Here is a 14891-nt window from a genome sequence, read left to right as displayed (position 1 = left end):
TATCATTTATGGATCGTATTACTCTTAAAAAAGCTAAATGACGGAGCAAGAAATCAATTAGTCAACAGAAGAGGGATAAAATTCAGCATTCTGCAGAAGAAGTGAAGGATAGCTCTCCTGTATCAGTGCATGACCGTTGGTTACGCGGACAAAGCTCACCCTCAGCAAACAGCTTGTTGGGATATGTAGTTCAGTGATAAGCAGTAGCTCATTTTTGTGGAAAGCCTCCAGCAATGTGAATACTAAAACGCATATTCCTTTTTCTCGTCGCATATATAGTTACAATATGGGCTATCTTTGCAGATGACTAGTTTAGTAATCTGTCGTCCATCTCCTTAAATATAATCAATGCAGAGTTAGTGATGGCTACAAGGGAAAAGGAAACAAACCCGGATAATCCATATGTACAAGTTTGGCTGGAAATTGCCAAAAACTCAGCCTATATATACTTATCTTGTTTTTAGGTTATTTAAATAGATGAAATTGGAAAATGAGAAAATGCAGAGAGGCGCAGCTTAGCAGCAATAGTTATTTGATGGTACTAAGTATGCAGCTTAGCAGCAATAGTTATTTGATGGTACTGAGTATGTAATATGATGCGGCCATGCCTGGAAGCGAACGTGCTTTCTGTTTAGTCCTTGATCGTGTTTAAAAAAAAAAAAAAAGAGGACCCGAGCAAGAGCGATATTTGGGTGATACGAATAAACATAGCTTTGCATTAATGCCAACACGGCTGCCCCAAGAAATACAAGTATATCCATTACCTGACATAACATATACAACTCTTGAAGTTTCAAACTCACTATGACTCGTAGCAGTTGTATCCAACAATCCCACTTGTTCCCGGGAAAAACAGTAGTGTTAAAATGTCTTCTACTAAAAAATATGTAACATTTTCAAACACATTTTTTACATATCTTAATGAAATTAAACGTAAAAAGCCAAACGCGGTTGTTGATTTTGAATATTCTACCCCTTTCGAAACGGGGTTCCAAATTGCCTTGACATATAAACCGGGAGTCAACCATGATGTAGCCGTCTTGGTACTTGATTGGGGCAAAGGAATGAAAAGCATCATGAATTTAATATCAGTTGAAAACATAAGAGGATGGAATCAAGACGGGAGAATAATAGCTAAATTTAATATCAGTTTAGTTCTCCATAAAATTTATAAAAAATAAATTATAAATTCAAAAGTTCTAAGTATAAATAAAGTATCTATATTATAAACGTAATTTTCAGTTTATGCAACTTAATTTAAAAAAAAATTATCAAAAAAGTATCATTAATCCCTTCTTTTTAGAGTTCACCGTCGTTTTCCGTGTCAAAATTGGTTACCTTACACAGTACGTGTTGGAAGGGGCAGAAGAAGTGAGCAAGTATCATCAATTAGCAATTATTCCAATCGACCAGGTAGGGGAGGCTTGTCCGCGTGTTAATTTTGTTGTTTTGTTTCCTTGTTAGTTTCAGTGTTTTTCTTAATTGGCATTGCTCAGAAGTTAATTAAGCATCTCTGATATCTCTCCCTTTTGCAGAGAGTCCCTATATATTGAGTACGAGATAGGACTAGTTCTATTCAGCAACTCCTGAAGACGAATATACATATCGTTTTTTTTTTTTCAGCAAGCAGCCTCAATTTTGAATCTAAAAATGTTTCATCACCAGAAAAATGCAATTGTTATACTCACCATCTTGATGGTGTACACAACAACAGCCAAAAAGTCGAACACCTGTGAGCGCACGTGCGGAGGACATAGAGTGGAGTACCCTTTTGGATTCTCCGAAAGTTGCGAGATCAGACTAAACTGCAGTTTTGGCGATCGCATGGAAATTGGAGGATTACAAGTCAATGAAGTAACCTCGAGCAGCATCTTCATCAATGTTCCTTGGAAATGCAACCGAAGTATGGAATCTATCAGACCCCTGTTCAGTAACAACTTTGCTCCTACACGGAACAACAGCTTTCTCGCGCAAGCTTGTTCATCTTCGCTTGGCGGCTGCAGTATACCCATTACCAGTCTAGTAGGTAATCAAATTGAGTTGGAGGATTGCGGTAAAGATGGTGATAATATCAGTTTCTTCAATGAATTTCATAGAAAGAATGATTCTGATGTTCTGAGTTACGAGGACGTGAGCCGAAATCAGTGCAAGTTCTGGTTCTCGGCGATTGCTTTTGAACGAGGACAAGACCCGGCGGTTTCGGTGCAGTTTCAGATACTGGAATTAGGGTGGTGGCTTCAAGACCTGTGCCCATGCCATCGCGATGCAGAGTGTAACCAGGTCCATCTAGCCGACGGGAAGCTCGGGTGCCGGTGCCGGTGCCGTGAAAGTTACGTTGGCGATGGCTACCAAAACGGCACCGGTTGTCTCGTATGTACAGGTGAGTCCAATAGTTGTCACTACATAGTTGGCACAAATCTAATTTCATTTCCCCTTTCTTCTTCCTTTTGGCCAAATACTAATTTGGCGCATTAAAAGAAATTACAAATACCAGAACTAATCGACCAAAACCCAACGACAAAAGAGCGAAACAAACAATGGTTCAAAATATTCCAACAAAAATAAATTGAAAGACACAACAGTGTTTAGATGAGTTGTTCTGCAAATTAAGAGGCCAGCCAAGATATATAGACAATCCTGTGCGTCTTGAAGCCCATGGTAATCACCGCAGAAATGGCTGGATGGGTCGGTAGTCCAAAGGCTTGTTCAAGCACTAAGCCCACACCCTTATACGCTGAATTAAAGTTGCATTCATAATAGCAGCATTAACAGCCATTCTCATCAAGACGGAAATAACAATATTGAAAGCTAAAAATAACTTTCAGGTTAACCAAAAACACTATAGGACTGAACTAATAACACCCACAGCAAAGCCAAATGATCCACAAGAAGCAGTCTCTATTATTAGCAAACAAGAAAGACCCACATACAAGCCTATAGAGAACACTTCCGTTGTCTAATGAGGGCATAAAGATTTGAATTAGCACAGCCACTAAGAGAGCCCTTGTCATATCACCTACCATAACGTTATACTTAATCATGAACAATCACATATTATCATGATAATTAGGGATTAATCACCCTATTAACTTTAATATGGTAAATAGAACTTAACTACAATTATAAAAGCTAATCATAGTAGAAAAAAACTTAATTTTAAAAGTTCACAATGGTTATTAGATTTTGACTAAAGTAATTATGACAAAAAAAAAACATTTTATTGTAGTAGGAAAAGACCCACCAATCATTACAAGACTATTGTGGTAAAAAAAGGTTTGAAACTTATTTAACCAATAAATTTTTTTAGTAAAAACAGGATCCCAAGTGTAATTTTATGGAAATAAGCTTTTCAAAACAAAAACTCAACATTTATCAAAATTAGAAAACATACAGGAGTATGAAATATCAATTGAAATTGTAAACATTTGAAAACGAGATTAAAAACACCGTTTTTCACTAAATGGGGTATCTATTGCAGTCAAGGCTCGACACATTGTGGCCAATGAGCTCTTGTGACGTGCACTGCAATAGAGGCATTGTCCACTGCATCATACTGCACAACATCAAATGACATAACTTTGTTGTCAATTTAGATTAGGAGACTGAATTTCTAACGCGTTCCAAATCTCTTTTCGATATCCAATTAAAGTAATAAAGTTTTCTATAGAAAGCTTATTCAATAATTTAGCTAATAAAACTAATTTCATTTTAAAATAATACTATATCACAAAGTTGGATACTCAAAACAAAAAACAACCACTATTTTACACTTAACTACTTCTAAGGTTTTCAAATTCCAATTCAAGTGCCACGAGCCTAAACCAATACTTGAACTACATTTAAAGAACTTAGGAGAACTGGTATAATGCACTACAATATAACAATTCGTCACACAATCCGTTTTCAATCATCAACCCCAATATTCAACCAAAACCATAATTCACACAATAGCAATAATCATACTTGCACTAGTATTTGAACCTTATCCAGACAATCTATTTCATATAATATAACATCTGGGGCCTAAAATACAACCATATTACAAATAAGATGGAAATGGTGCAAGTATAATAAAACAAATGTCTTAATTGACATTATCATAATAATTGCAAATATAATTCAAAATAAACTAGAGCATTATAATAGGAAACTCATTCCCATGTCTCTAATGCTTCCCCTTTACCTTTCACAAAGTTAGCTCTTGTAATGTTAATAAAGAGAGGTGAGTGCAACTACTCAATAACTAAAATTTTTCAAATCATGCACATGCAAGTCAATTAATTATAGACATATAAAGGGGGTATTCTTCATAGTCAAACTCACAATCACAAATTATTTTACAATATTCAATGAGATGCATCATCAATAACCTCATTTATATCTTCTTTATCTCTCCCAACTAAACCCAAAGTTAAGTCAATATCCATATCACTGGTTGCTTCAACAAGTTCTTCAATTAAGTGTCGTGAGCTAGCCAAGCTCACATAGCACATAATCAGATAATGGGTTCCCATTTGGTGAACAAGTAATGTGCCATAGCCCTAAACTAGTTCCCTCAATGAGCCAATGGAGATAAGTTAAGGCTAAGTCCTTCGATAAATAAGTTGGACCCTTGATGAATAAGTTGGACAAAAGTGGGCTAGCTATAGAGTTTCATATAGTGATTTTACCATGTGAATTTTATATCACAACTCCTCCTCAGACTAATTCCCGCTCTCAACATGATAATGCCACAAGAATTCATACATGTCAACATGTAAAATATCTCATTTTTCTTTGCATTCACATTATCATTCTCAACATTATCAATTACATAACATCATCATAATTATACCTCATTTATATAAAAGCCACACTTGTATATATTTTTAAAATTTCTTTCTAACATAAATCATATTTGTCAAACATGTTCTCATTTATTTCAAATCTTATTTCAGATTTTATTCATCATCATCATCTTCCAGGAATAATTCACTTTCAATATATATATATATATATATATTCTCAGTTACCCCAGAGGCCCCTCCTGCACTTTATGTTCACAAATTATTAATGTTGGCTCGGACTGAATATGTAAAGTCCCATTTTATTACTAATGTTTATCTAAGAATATAATTTCACATTTAGAAGCCGCTTGTTTATTCTATTCCACAAATCAAATGGAGATTTAAGCACATTTATTATAATTTTAACAAACAAATGAAAGGGAGAAAACACTAAACAAGAATTTGAAAGACACAGAAAAAACCAAGCCAACATTTTTTTCTCATCGCTACATCTTTTTTCTTTTGTTGCATTGTCAACAGATGTCTTCTGCGAAAGCATTACATCCAAACTCAGGAAAATTGCGGGAGGTAAGACCTCGGTTCTCTTATGCCATTGTTCTTTTCAGGCAAACTTTTGTCGAAATGTCATCCTAAAATTTCAGCCTCTACATGTTTCTCTTTCCGTGCATAATTTGAGAATATTTCTCCCCCGAGAAGGGTGCTTATTAATGACCGCACTGGTCCGGAATGCGGGCATTCTCCTTGTTTTTAAAATTGCAGTATCACTTTGCGCTCTCTCATCCGTTTTTATCTCAGTCGGACTTGACTTTCGCCAATGTCACATAATTGTCTGTAGGGATTTCGGTTGCAGTTTATTTCGGAGTTCTTGCGTGTTTTCTATATGACGTCAACCTGCGGCATTCGAGAAAGAGAGAGAGGAAGAGAGTAGAGCGGCTGTTAAGTGAAGTTTTAGGCAATACCAATCTTGCAGTCCACTCGTACAAAGAAATAGAAGCAGCCACTAATTTTTTCTCGGAGCAACGGAAGCTCGGATCTGGGGCTTTTGGCACAGTTTATTTGGGGAAACTTCACCATGAATGGGTTGCAATAAAAAAGATAAAGCGTCGAGATAATAACGTAGTCCAAGTCATAAATGAGATCAAGCTCCTTTCTCTTGTAAGCCACCCAAATTTAGTCCGTATCTTGGGTTGCTGGATAGGGGGAACAAAGCAAATACTCGTTCTTGAATTTGTGCCCAATGGAACACTATCTCAGCATTTACGAAAGCAAAGGGTACTGCACTTCCCTGGATAACACGGCTCACCGTTGCTTCTGAAACTGCCAATGCTATAGCATATCTTCATTCTGCCATTGATCCTCCAATCTACCATAGAGACATAAAGTCCAGCAATATACTGCTGGATTACAACTTCAAATCAAAAGTGGCAGATTTTGGGCTTTCTAGGCTTGGCATAACAGACATATCACATATCTCAACCTCTCCACGAAGGACACCAGGCTATGTTGACCCTTCATATGAGCACAATTTCCACCTCTCTGACAAGAGCGATGTCTATAGCTTTGGAGTGGTTTTAGTAGAGATAATAACTGCCCTGAAAGTGGTTGATTTTTCTCGTCCTGTGAATGAGGTTAATTTAGCTGCACTTGCAGTTGACAGGATTGGAAGGGGTTGTGTGGACGAGATAGTGGATCCTTTCCTGTCATCACACGAGGATGAATGGACGAAATATTCTGTTCACAAGGTGGCTGAGCTTGCATTTAGATGCCTTGATTCACGAAGAGACATCAGGCCTGCTATGATGGAGGTGGCAGAGGAGTTAGAATACATCAAAAGCAGTGGATGCAAGAAATTGGAGGAAACTATATGCATGGCTTCATCAGGGGCGCCTCATATTCATGAGAATGGGAATGGGATGAACTTAGGAAGTGAGACATTGACTGTTCGAGCAGACGGTTAACAATCTGTGGAGGAGGTAAAAGGAAGCACTCAATTCTTTCACCTTTATCGGTATATCATTGGCTAAAAAGACATGGATCAGCTTATGTAGTACACATTGGCATTGGTTTCCTTCTTCCCTCTTCTTGAATCATACGGACAACTTATGATGCTATCAAGATCATATGCGGGTCATGATGTCATTATGTTTTCCTATACAATTATGTGCTTTGAACAAATAAACAGTTATCTCGGAAATGTAATTTCAGCATGTCTTTCGTAAATCACAACAAAAGCAAGCTGATTAGAGTAGTGAGATGACCATTTTAAATTAAGGTAGGATATATTCACGGGAAGTAACAGATAATACACCAACACTAACTGATTTATCAGTCATTTCAGCTTTGCACTTTATGGCACTAAGCTAATGTGTTCATGTCAAGCTAAAATACAAGAGAGTTCTCACAAGATGTACACAATTCAATAAACATGTAATACTCACACAAATAGCCGATTGCAAGTTGATCGGATGCATTAGTCTGTAACGTCATGACTTTTGAGCTTCCGGCCCCAAAATACCGTTCACAACGGCTGTTGCAACCAGAACACTAAAAACCTCCGCTCCAACCATCGCTCCTGCCTGTGCCAACCCCCCAAAACTCACAGCATCGGATATCTCCCTCTCTGCCGCTTCTATCCCCTTTTCCGCCGCCTCAATTCCACGCTCCGCCGTCTCCAGCCCACGCTCCGCCGTTTCCACCCCTTTGTCCGCGGCTTCGAAGCCCTCTTTCACAATCTCCTCGGCTGCTTCCTCAACTTTCTTCAGATTCTTCCGAAATCCGAACAGAGGAACGTCCTGCGCCATGGACGTCCGTTCCTTCGCCGTAAGCGCCGTAGAAGTCGTCAGGAAGAATAGCAACTGCCTCCGCCCTGATAGGGCATTGATTGAAAATGCCGGCGCAAGTTTGGCGGCGTGGGCCTTGCAGGAGGATGGTGTAGCATTGCGTACAGGGGGAAGTGAAAGGGTTCGGTTCAGAGGTGAAAGTGTGGAAGCCATGGATCTAAGCTTGAGGTGAGCCGAGAGCGATAAGTGATGATATAGTGGGAGCGAATGTTGGATTTGTGGTTTTGGGTCGCCGAATCATCTCAACCATGTCAATGCTTGACACGCAGGCGCTGACAGATGGAATAAGGATACCACAAAGGATCCTCTGCTGCTCAACGGGGGCTGTGATTTTTAGCTTTGCTATCAGATTTTTATTTGAAGATTAAAATTGTTATAAAAGAACTTCAAAAACAAAAACCATCCATATTAATAATAATTAACTAATTAATTAATATAAATTTTATAGAAATTCATTCTATTCATATAATTAGATAGTTTGCCCCTTCCAAGTATAACGTAATTTCACCTCTATGTAAAATTAACTCTCAAAGTCTTAAGGGATCACTATTAGTTTATGAAAAATTAAATCCTATAGAATAGTCATTTTTGGTGGAATGGTCCAATTAATTTTTTTTTTGGGCCAAAAACAAGAGTCCATTTTGTTAATATGATAATGTCAGAAAAAATTGAGTATACACACTAATTAGAAAAATCAAAAAGTAAAGCAAAGCAAGTAAATCTATCACTTATAACTCAAGAATCTGGACTAAGGATATGTGTACAATGAAGCAACTTATTGCAGTAATTCAAATCTAGAAGAACATCCACTAATAATATTACAACTTATTATGATTTATTCAGTAAGACTTAGTTCATTTTAAAATAGTGTTTAATAGGAGTATAATATAAAGATTACTTAATATTTATAATATTATTTTGGTCAGGAATTTATAATTGATTAATTCTAATCCACAATTATTCCAACGAAAAAGTAACATCAAAGTATGCTAGAGGGACATGGAGAGCTTCCGCTATAGCCAGTAATTGTAAGTTACTAAGTTAGTGCATGACTATCTGTGTTTAATCTCTATTTACTTGGGATAAAAAGCATTTATTAAGTACTAGAGATAGAGAAAAAAATATTACATCTAGAAGGTAGAAAATAAATTAAGAATATATATGAAAAAAAAAGAAAAAAAATGAAATAATTAAAGATGAAAAAAAAGAGATCAAAAAAGAAACATAAAAGAAGAAGAAGAATGATAAACTTCAAGCCTTTGAGACTAAAAAAAGTGTAAATCCAAGCTAGAAGAAAATGAAGATGAAAAAAAAATAAGAAAAGAAAAGAAAAGAAAAATAGTAAAGTGAATATTTAAAATAAAGAAAGAAGTTTCACATTTAAAAGATAAAAAATAAATTAAGAATATATAAAATTTATAATATGTTTAACTAAATAGCTTAAATTATTTTAGTGAAGAAACTATCCTCAGATATACTTAATATAAAATGTAAAAGACTTTAACATTGAGCTTTTATTCTTCTGACCCTCTTTTGTTAGTTAGGCTCTGAACTCTGAACCCCATTCAGCTTATTTTCTTTGTAATCATACCTGTGACTGTGAGAAGTGTTAGCGTGAGAGAAATTGCAACCGTAAGCTAAATTCTTGGGTTGAAGATAACGCATTGAAACATTTCATCTTTATCGAAAATTCGATTGAAAAAAAAAAATCTTAAGAACTTCTGTGGATTGAATGTAAGCATTTTGTTGAATCAAATAAATTTTGGTATCATCTTCATACTCTATCTTTTATTATTTATATTTGAGTCAACTCCTTTATATCTTCGTATCCACTGCAACATGGGTTAACTCTAGCTAACATATCAAATACTTGTAAAAATAGACAATGACATTTAAATTACTGATACAACATTCTCATACCAAACCTCCGAAACCATTTGTCAACTTATAAGCTAAACAAGATCAATTTCCAGATGCAGGTGCCTATAATGTTTCCTCGTTTGAACTTGTGTTGACTGTTGAATGATCCGAAGCTGTTTTGCATCAATATATTTAATCGAATGATATTTAGTGCCTTCATGGCTAATTTACTTCCATCTCTGTAGAGGTGAAGGGTTTCACTGGCACTGCAATAAGAAAGATTACCCCTTGGCAGAAATTTTTCTGTTCACAGAAACTGGTTAAATTTGAAGTATGCTTAAGATTGTGCTTCACCTTGGGGTTATCAATTATCAGATTCCCAAGTGAAGAAACCGAATCAAAATTATGTCTTGCTTGCCTAGGATTGATCACCATCTTGGTATTTCTTAATGGGTTTCATTTTTTGTATGGTTATGTATGGATATGAAAGTGGAATCAAGTTTAATGTAGAGATATAAAGAATGTTTTTCACGATGCGCACAAATTTAAAATATTTAGAAAAATGTTGCATTGCCAGTGTGATAAACAGAAAACCAAAGGAAGACGGAGCCCAACAGAATCACCAAATACAGAAGACAACAGAGGAAGGCGTTATCTTCAAGTAGCGAGCAAGCTGTTGATGCAGGTGGTGACTGTAGAAGACAACATTAAATAAAGGGACGATGAACACGAAGTTACAGGAATTGGTATAAAAGGAGACACAGGTTCACGTAGTGTGAGGTAGCATTGAGCTAATAAGCCAAAAGAAGAGATAGCAAAAGCTAGAAGGGAATGTGTTACAAGGTAGAGTGTAGAAGCTGTGGGAAATATACATGGGGAGGATGTGGGAAGCACTTGAAAAACTTATATGGAAGCATTGATGAGGGAAAGCACTGTATGTGCCAATCCTGGCCTGGCGTGGTCATCCCCTCCCAAGCTTCTGCCTCTTCTTCTGCTGACCAACCATCACACTCTGCAACTTCGGTACAAGGTAATTAATCCGCCCCTGCCATTTCATTGGTTTATTATTGTTTGAACAGATCGGGTCAAGTAAGATTCGGATCATGTACACCCTCTTAGAATTAGTTTGCATGGTGTCTGGCCTTTTTGGTTGCAGACTTCTATAATCAAGAAAGATAGCAAGGCTTAAGGCATACCCTTGAAGACTTGAAAATCACAGTATCGTAGATCACCTTCAAGAAGCCTGCACTTCTAGGGGGAAACGTAATACTGAACATATTTCAGACCCAGGTAGATCATAGATTCAAAAGGAAAGACGACAAAAAATTACCCATAGAAAACACACAGGGAATTAGAACGCCAAACCTCCCAACACGGGCATCACGTGTCCCAATAATGAGAAAACAATACAAAAATCTCTCCCAGCGATACTCTAAATAACAAAAGAACAATACTCGCAGATCTTTATGCGAAATCCAATGAGTTAAAAAGATGAAGTATGCTATTTCTAAATTAATGTTCCTTTACTACAGGTAATGGAGAATCACCACTCTCGAAACAACCATAGAATGCCGTTTCACTTTCCTGGGCACCAGAGCAAAAAGAGATTGGGACTATCGGTACCTTCAAAAATTAATCATATTATCAATAATGTTGTTCAGGGTTGGTCATGTCGACATGACCGGCATAAGCCTGCACGCTTTTCACAATGTTGATGTATTAATTAATAAACAATAAACTCCTGTTCTTGTGCTCTGTTTGCACATGCTTCAACTTTCGGCACTAAATTATGGATTTTACACTCACTTCTATCTCTATCGCCCCACCCTTCGTCATGGATTTAAGCTCCCGCATCAATTAATAAATAAATTGCTGCATCAATATGTCTATGACCTCAAGCTAGATAGAGTGGCTAAGACGTTGGATAAAAATCTGAAGCAACTGAGTCATATGAAGAGTGAAATTTGTTTTGATCACTGAGTAACTATCACTACCATAAAATGACTAGTGTTAGCTGCATAAATCTAAGGATGCTTTTACATTATTTGAGAACTTGTATTGTATCTTTCATTCCTTGTTATGTGTCTCAGTAAAGCATGGTCTCATTGAGCTTGAGCTCAAATGTTCTGACTTTCAAGAGGCTGAGAGTTAGATCTCTGGGCCGTGGGTAGTGAGTTATTATCAATGCAGGAAAATTATATTGTTTCAACTCAACCAGCAAAATATGAATGGCCAGGAGTTGTAAGACCTTGTGAAATGAGAAAACAAATAACATGTTCACACAAATAATTTAGAGATGAGTGGACTCCTAAGCACTCAAGTGCAACAATATCTATCCTTTTTTTCGGGGCTGAACTATACCTATCCTGAAATTGCATCAATATAGACATTTGAGCTAGTGGTTGATAATCTACTTTTTGAATTTACATGAGACTTACACAACATTGTTCAAATTACAAGATTTTTGGAAAGAGTATACAAGAGCAACGAGTTGCCTCTTCAAATGTTTCTCACTGACAAATTGAATGAATTGTTCTGAAGAGATGATACCTTTGTCATCTAACCATGACTTCTGGGATCAACAACTTGGTGCACCTTCCTCGATTCCGTGCTTGAATATTGTCCTACAACACGAGCATGAGGTACCGATGCATCTCCATGGGCAAGGGCATCCACATTCTCAAGCAGGAACTGCCTTGGAAACCTGCCTACTACATTGCCCTCCTCATTCCCATCCTTATCCAGGAATGCAAAGTGTGGAATGCCCTCAACACCAAATTCGTCCAGCTCTTGCTCCCACTTCGTATTATCCACATTCAACATTACAAAATTCACTCGATCCCTAAGTTTAAAACACAGCAGCGTCAAGATTGAATATTAGTTATACAATTATAGCTAGAATATAGTTATTAAAAGCTACAAAAAGAACTATGTCAGCAATATAAGCCATTACTTGTACTGCTGCTCTACTTTATACACGTCAGGAGCTAATTCCCTACATACTTCACACCAATCTGCATAAAATTCCACCACAGTGGGCTTCCCATTCAAAAGAGCCTGGACTATCCACCAACGACATGCAAAAATCATGGGCAAATATTATGTTAGAACCGTAAAAGCAACAGAAAAAGCATATGAATACAACAAGGTTTAGTGAGAGTAGCTCCCAACTGTAGGCTTCCCAAGGTTATTTCTATTTTAAAATAATTCTTACCTAAGCATAACAAAATCACCAAGATCATTAAATACTTATGTGGCCACCAAAACGCTGCATTTTGTGAATTATGGAGGCTTGAACACACAGCTTGGAAAAGTGCTTATGCAATGTTTTGGCGGCCACGTAAGCAGTTAGCGCCACATCAATCATGCTGGAAATTCACGTCACAAAGCTCGTTAACTGTCTATTATGATATTATCAGGCTTAACAAGAGGGCCGTTTTAATATAGAAACAGTTTTTGGGAAGAGCTAAAGGTCACTTCCGTCGATAAGATGGTTGGCATTCAGCAGAGACCGAACCATTTTTCTCCGCGTGAGAAGCAATACAACAGAGTAATACTGAGTAATAATCAGTGGAAAGAAACTAAACCTCTTCGTAAGGTAATGCAACAGCAGAGAGATCCTTCAAAGAAACACCAAAATCCAATCTTGAGGATAAGAAAAGTCCCAGAGCAGCTAAAGTGGAAACTGCTGCAATTTTCTTATTGATATCTTTGCTTGGGAATTCAGGGAGACCAGGAGAACTAATAGGGGAGCCTGAAACCTTGTTTGTCTGATCATTGACGGCAATAGCCTCGTTGACCGATCTTTCCTGAACGCACAAGTCGAAGGATGCTTAGCAAATGATGGAAAGTGAAGGCAAAAAAGAACAATCGAACTCACAAGAACTTGAACGCTCCAAAGAATTACTCAACAGAATCTTTACCGTTGTGGAGGGCTCGTCCAGGTTAGGAGTTGTTTGGCAAGCAAAGGTCTGAAATTTGGGAGTCCTGCGGCGAGGGTAGCGAGGATATCCGATGATTTGTGGAGGTCGAGGAATTTGCAGGCATGGTCGGAATCCATGAAGACTAATGGGGTTTGAAGACAAGCGAGCCATCCGAAAGGGGCGAGAATATACTCCGATTGCCTCTGAGATTTCAATTCAAGAGGCTACCGCTGTCACTCCTGTGAATCTGCTTGCGAGTTTGCAACTGCTTGCAAGATGTTTTGTTTCAATCTTTCGTAGAAAAAACTTCAACCTCAAAATATTACATTTCGGAGACGGCTTATTTTACTTAAATAGGTCGGCGACGAAGATGAGAAAAGAGATCATGAATTTTGATGACTAGGAAAAATTTTAAATGGAATCAGAATTTTATTCTATTTTATAAAAAATTGATAATAAAATGTTTTTAAATTGTATAAATAATAATATAATTTTTTAAAATATCATAATTATATAAAAAATTTTGTGTTAAAAAATTTTAAATTAAAAAAATTATTTTATCCTTATTGATAAATTATAAATTCTTATTTAATACTTTAAATTTTTTAAATAAAAATTATTTTTTAATAAAATTTGTAATTAATTTTTTTGAGAACTTATTTTTTAATAACTAAAATTATATTTAATAAGTTATAATTTATTATCGAACTCTTATTATTTATAAAATAAAAATTATTATTTTTTAAGTAAAAGTTATGATTGAGGTTTATTGTTTTAAGAAAAAAAATTAAGTTATAATTTTTTATTTAATTTTTTCAATTCACAAAAAAAAAGTTATTATTTCTTTAACAAAAATTGTAATTGAGACTTGTTATTTTTAATAAAAATAAAATAATTTTTTACTTTAAAATTTATTGATACAGAAGTCTCTAAAAATTTTATTAAAATTATAATATTTTAAAATATCATATTGTCATTTATATGATTCAAAAAATTTTATTATCATTTTTCTTATTTTATATCTAACTTGTTAGAAATAAGTTATAATTATAAATGAGAATAAAATTTGATAAATAAAATAGCATTTTAGCAAAAATTCAAAATATTGATTTTCAAATATTTATGTCCTTTTCTGCATGTTGTGAGAATAATTTTTATGAGAATGAAAAATATTACATTATAAGATTCTAAACTACGATTATTATCATCACTCCACATCATCTTGCCATCTAGGTAGATACCTCATGGAATGAATGTTAATTTTATTTATAGGTTAAATTATATAAAATTCTCTTAAATTTTGAATTATATATAATAAATAATTTTATTAACCTTTAAAATTTAACGATAAACCTCCTTGAGCTTTTAGGTTTATGTAAATAATAACCCTTAGCTTTTAATTATATACCCCCTTAAACTTTATTGTTGTGTGCAATTAAGCCCCAAACTTTGATTAATATATAAATAAGCCTCTTAAACTT

The 14891-nt window shown here is 35.6% G+C and overlaps 2 protein-coding genes and 1 pseudogene across 3 annotated transcripts; 1 reads left to right on the top strand and 2 right to left on the bottom strand.

Annotated features, from left to right (window-relative positions):
- The first annotated feature begins 1557 nt into the window (after positions 1–1557).
- LOC129311463 (wall-associated receptor kinase-like 14) lies at positions 1558–6745 on the top strand (annotated as a pseudogene).
- On the bottom strand, positions 5724–7886 carry LOC129311321 (uncharacterized). 2 transcript variants are annotated; one of them, XM_054953551.1, is made up of 2 exons: positions 7226–7886; positions 5724–6581 (listed from the first exon to the last, which is right to left on the bottom strand). In XM_054953551.1, the coding sequence occupies exon 1, from the start codon at positions 7778–7780 to the stop codon at positions 7271–7273; it is 510 nt and encodes a 169-aa protein (XP_054809526.1). In that variant the 5' UTR covers positions 7781–7886; the 3' UTR covers positions 5724–6581; positions 7226–7270. The 2 variants fall into 2 exon arrangements, with proteins under 2 accessions (XP_054809526.1, XP_054809525.1); XM_054953550.1 differs by having other exon boundaries at positions 5724–6578.
- Positions 7887–11883: 3997 nt separating this feature from the next.
- Positions 11884–13738, bottom strand: LOC129310929 (thioredoxin-like protein HCF164, chloroplastic). Its single transcript, XM_054952822.1, has 4 exons — positions 13411–13738; positions 13075–13296; positions 12441–12544; positions 11884–12329 (listed from the first exon to the last, which is right to left on the bottom strand). The coding sequence occupies exons 1-4, from the start codon at positions 13579–13581 to the stop codon at positions 12047–12049; spliced, it is 780 nt and encodes a 259-aa protein (XP_054808797.1). The 5' UTR covers positions 13582–13738; the 3' UTR covers positions 11884–12046.
- Between the last annotated feature and the right edge of the window lie 1153 nt (positions 13739–14891).

Source organism: Prosopis cineraria, unplaced genomic scaffold (genome assembly GCF_029017545.1).
Source record: "Prosopis cineraria cultivar Desert tree isolate PC_DT_omini unplaced genomic scaffold, ASM2901754v1 PC5, whole genome shotgun sequence".
In the NCBI taxonomy this organism is placed as follows: domain Eukaryota; kingdom Viridiplantae; phylum Streptophyta; class Magnoliopsida; order Fabales; family Fabaceae; genus Prosopis; species Prosopis cineraria.
This window is presented reverse-complemented; position numbering and strand designations above follow the sequence as displayed.

What these genes read in the sequence shown, in the direction of transcription:
- LOC129311321 (XM_054953551.1), bottom strand. Translation starts at nt 7,780, where the DNA reads ATGGCTTCCACACTTTCACCTCTGAACCGAACCCTTTCACTTCCCCCT.
- LOC129310929 (XM_054952822.1), bottom strand. Translation starts at nt 13,581, where the DNA reads ATGGCTCGCTTGTCTTCAAACCCCATTAGTCTTCATGGATTCCGACCA. An exon ending in TGGACGAGCCCTCCACAACG is followed by an intron (nt 13,297 to 13,410) that starts GTAAAGATTCTG and finishes TTGTGCGTTCAG; the next exon opens with GAAAGATCGGTCAACGAGGC. An exon ending in TTGCATTACCTTACGAAGAG is followed by an intron (nt 12,545 to 13,074) that starts GTTTAGTTTCTT and finishes TGGATAGTCCAG; the next exon opens with GCTCTTTTGAATGGGAAGCC.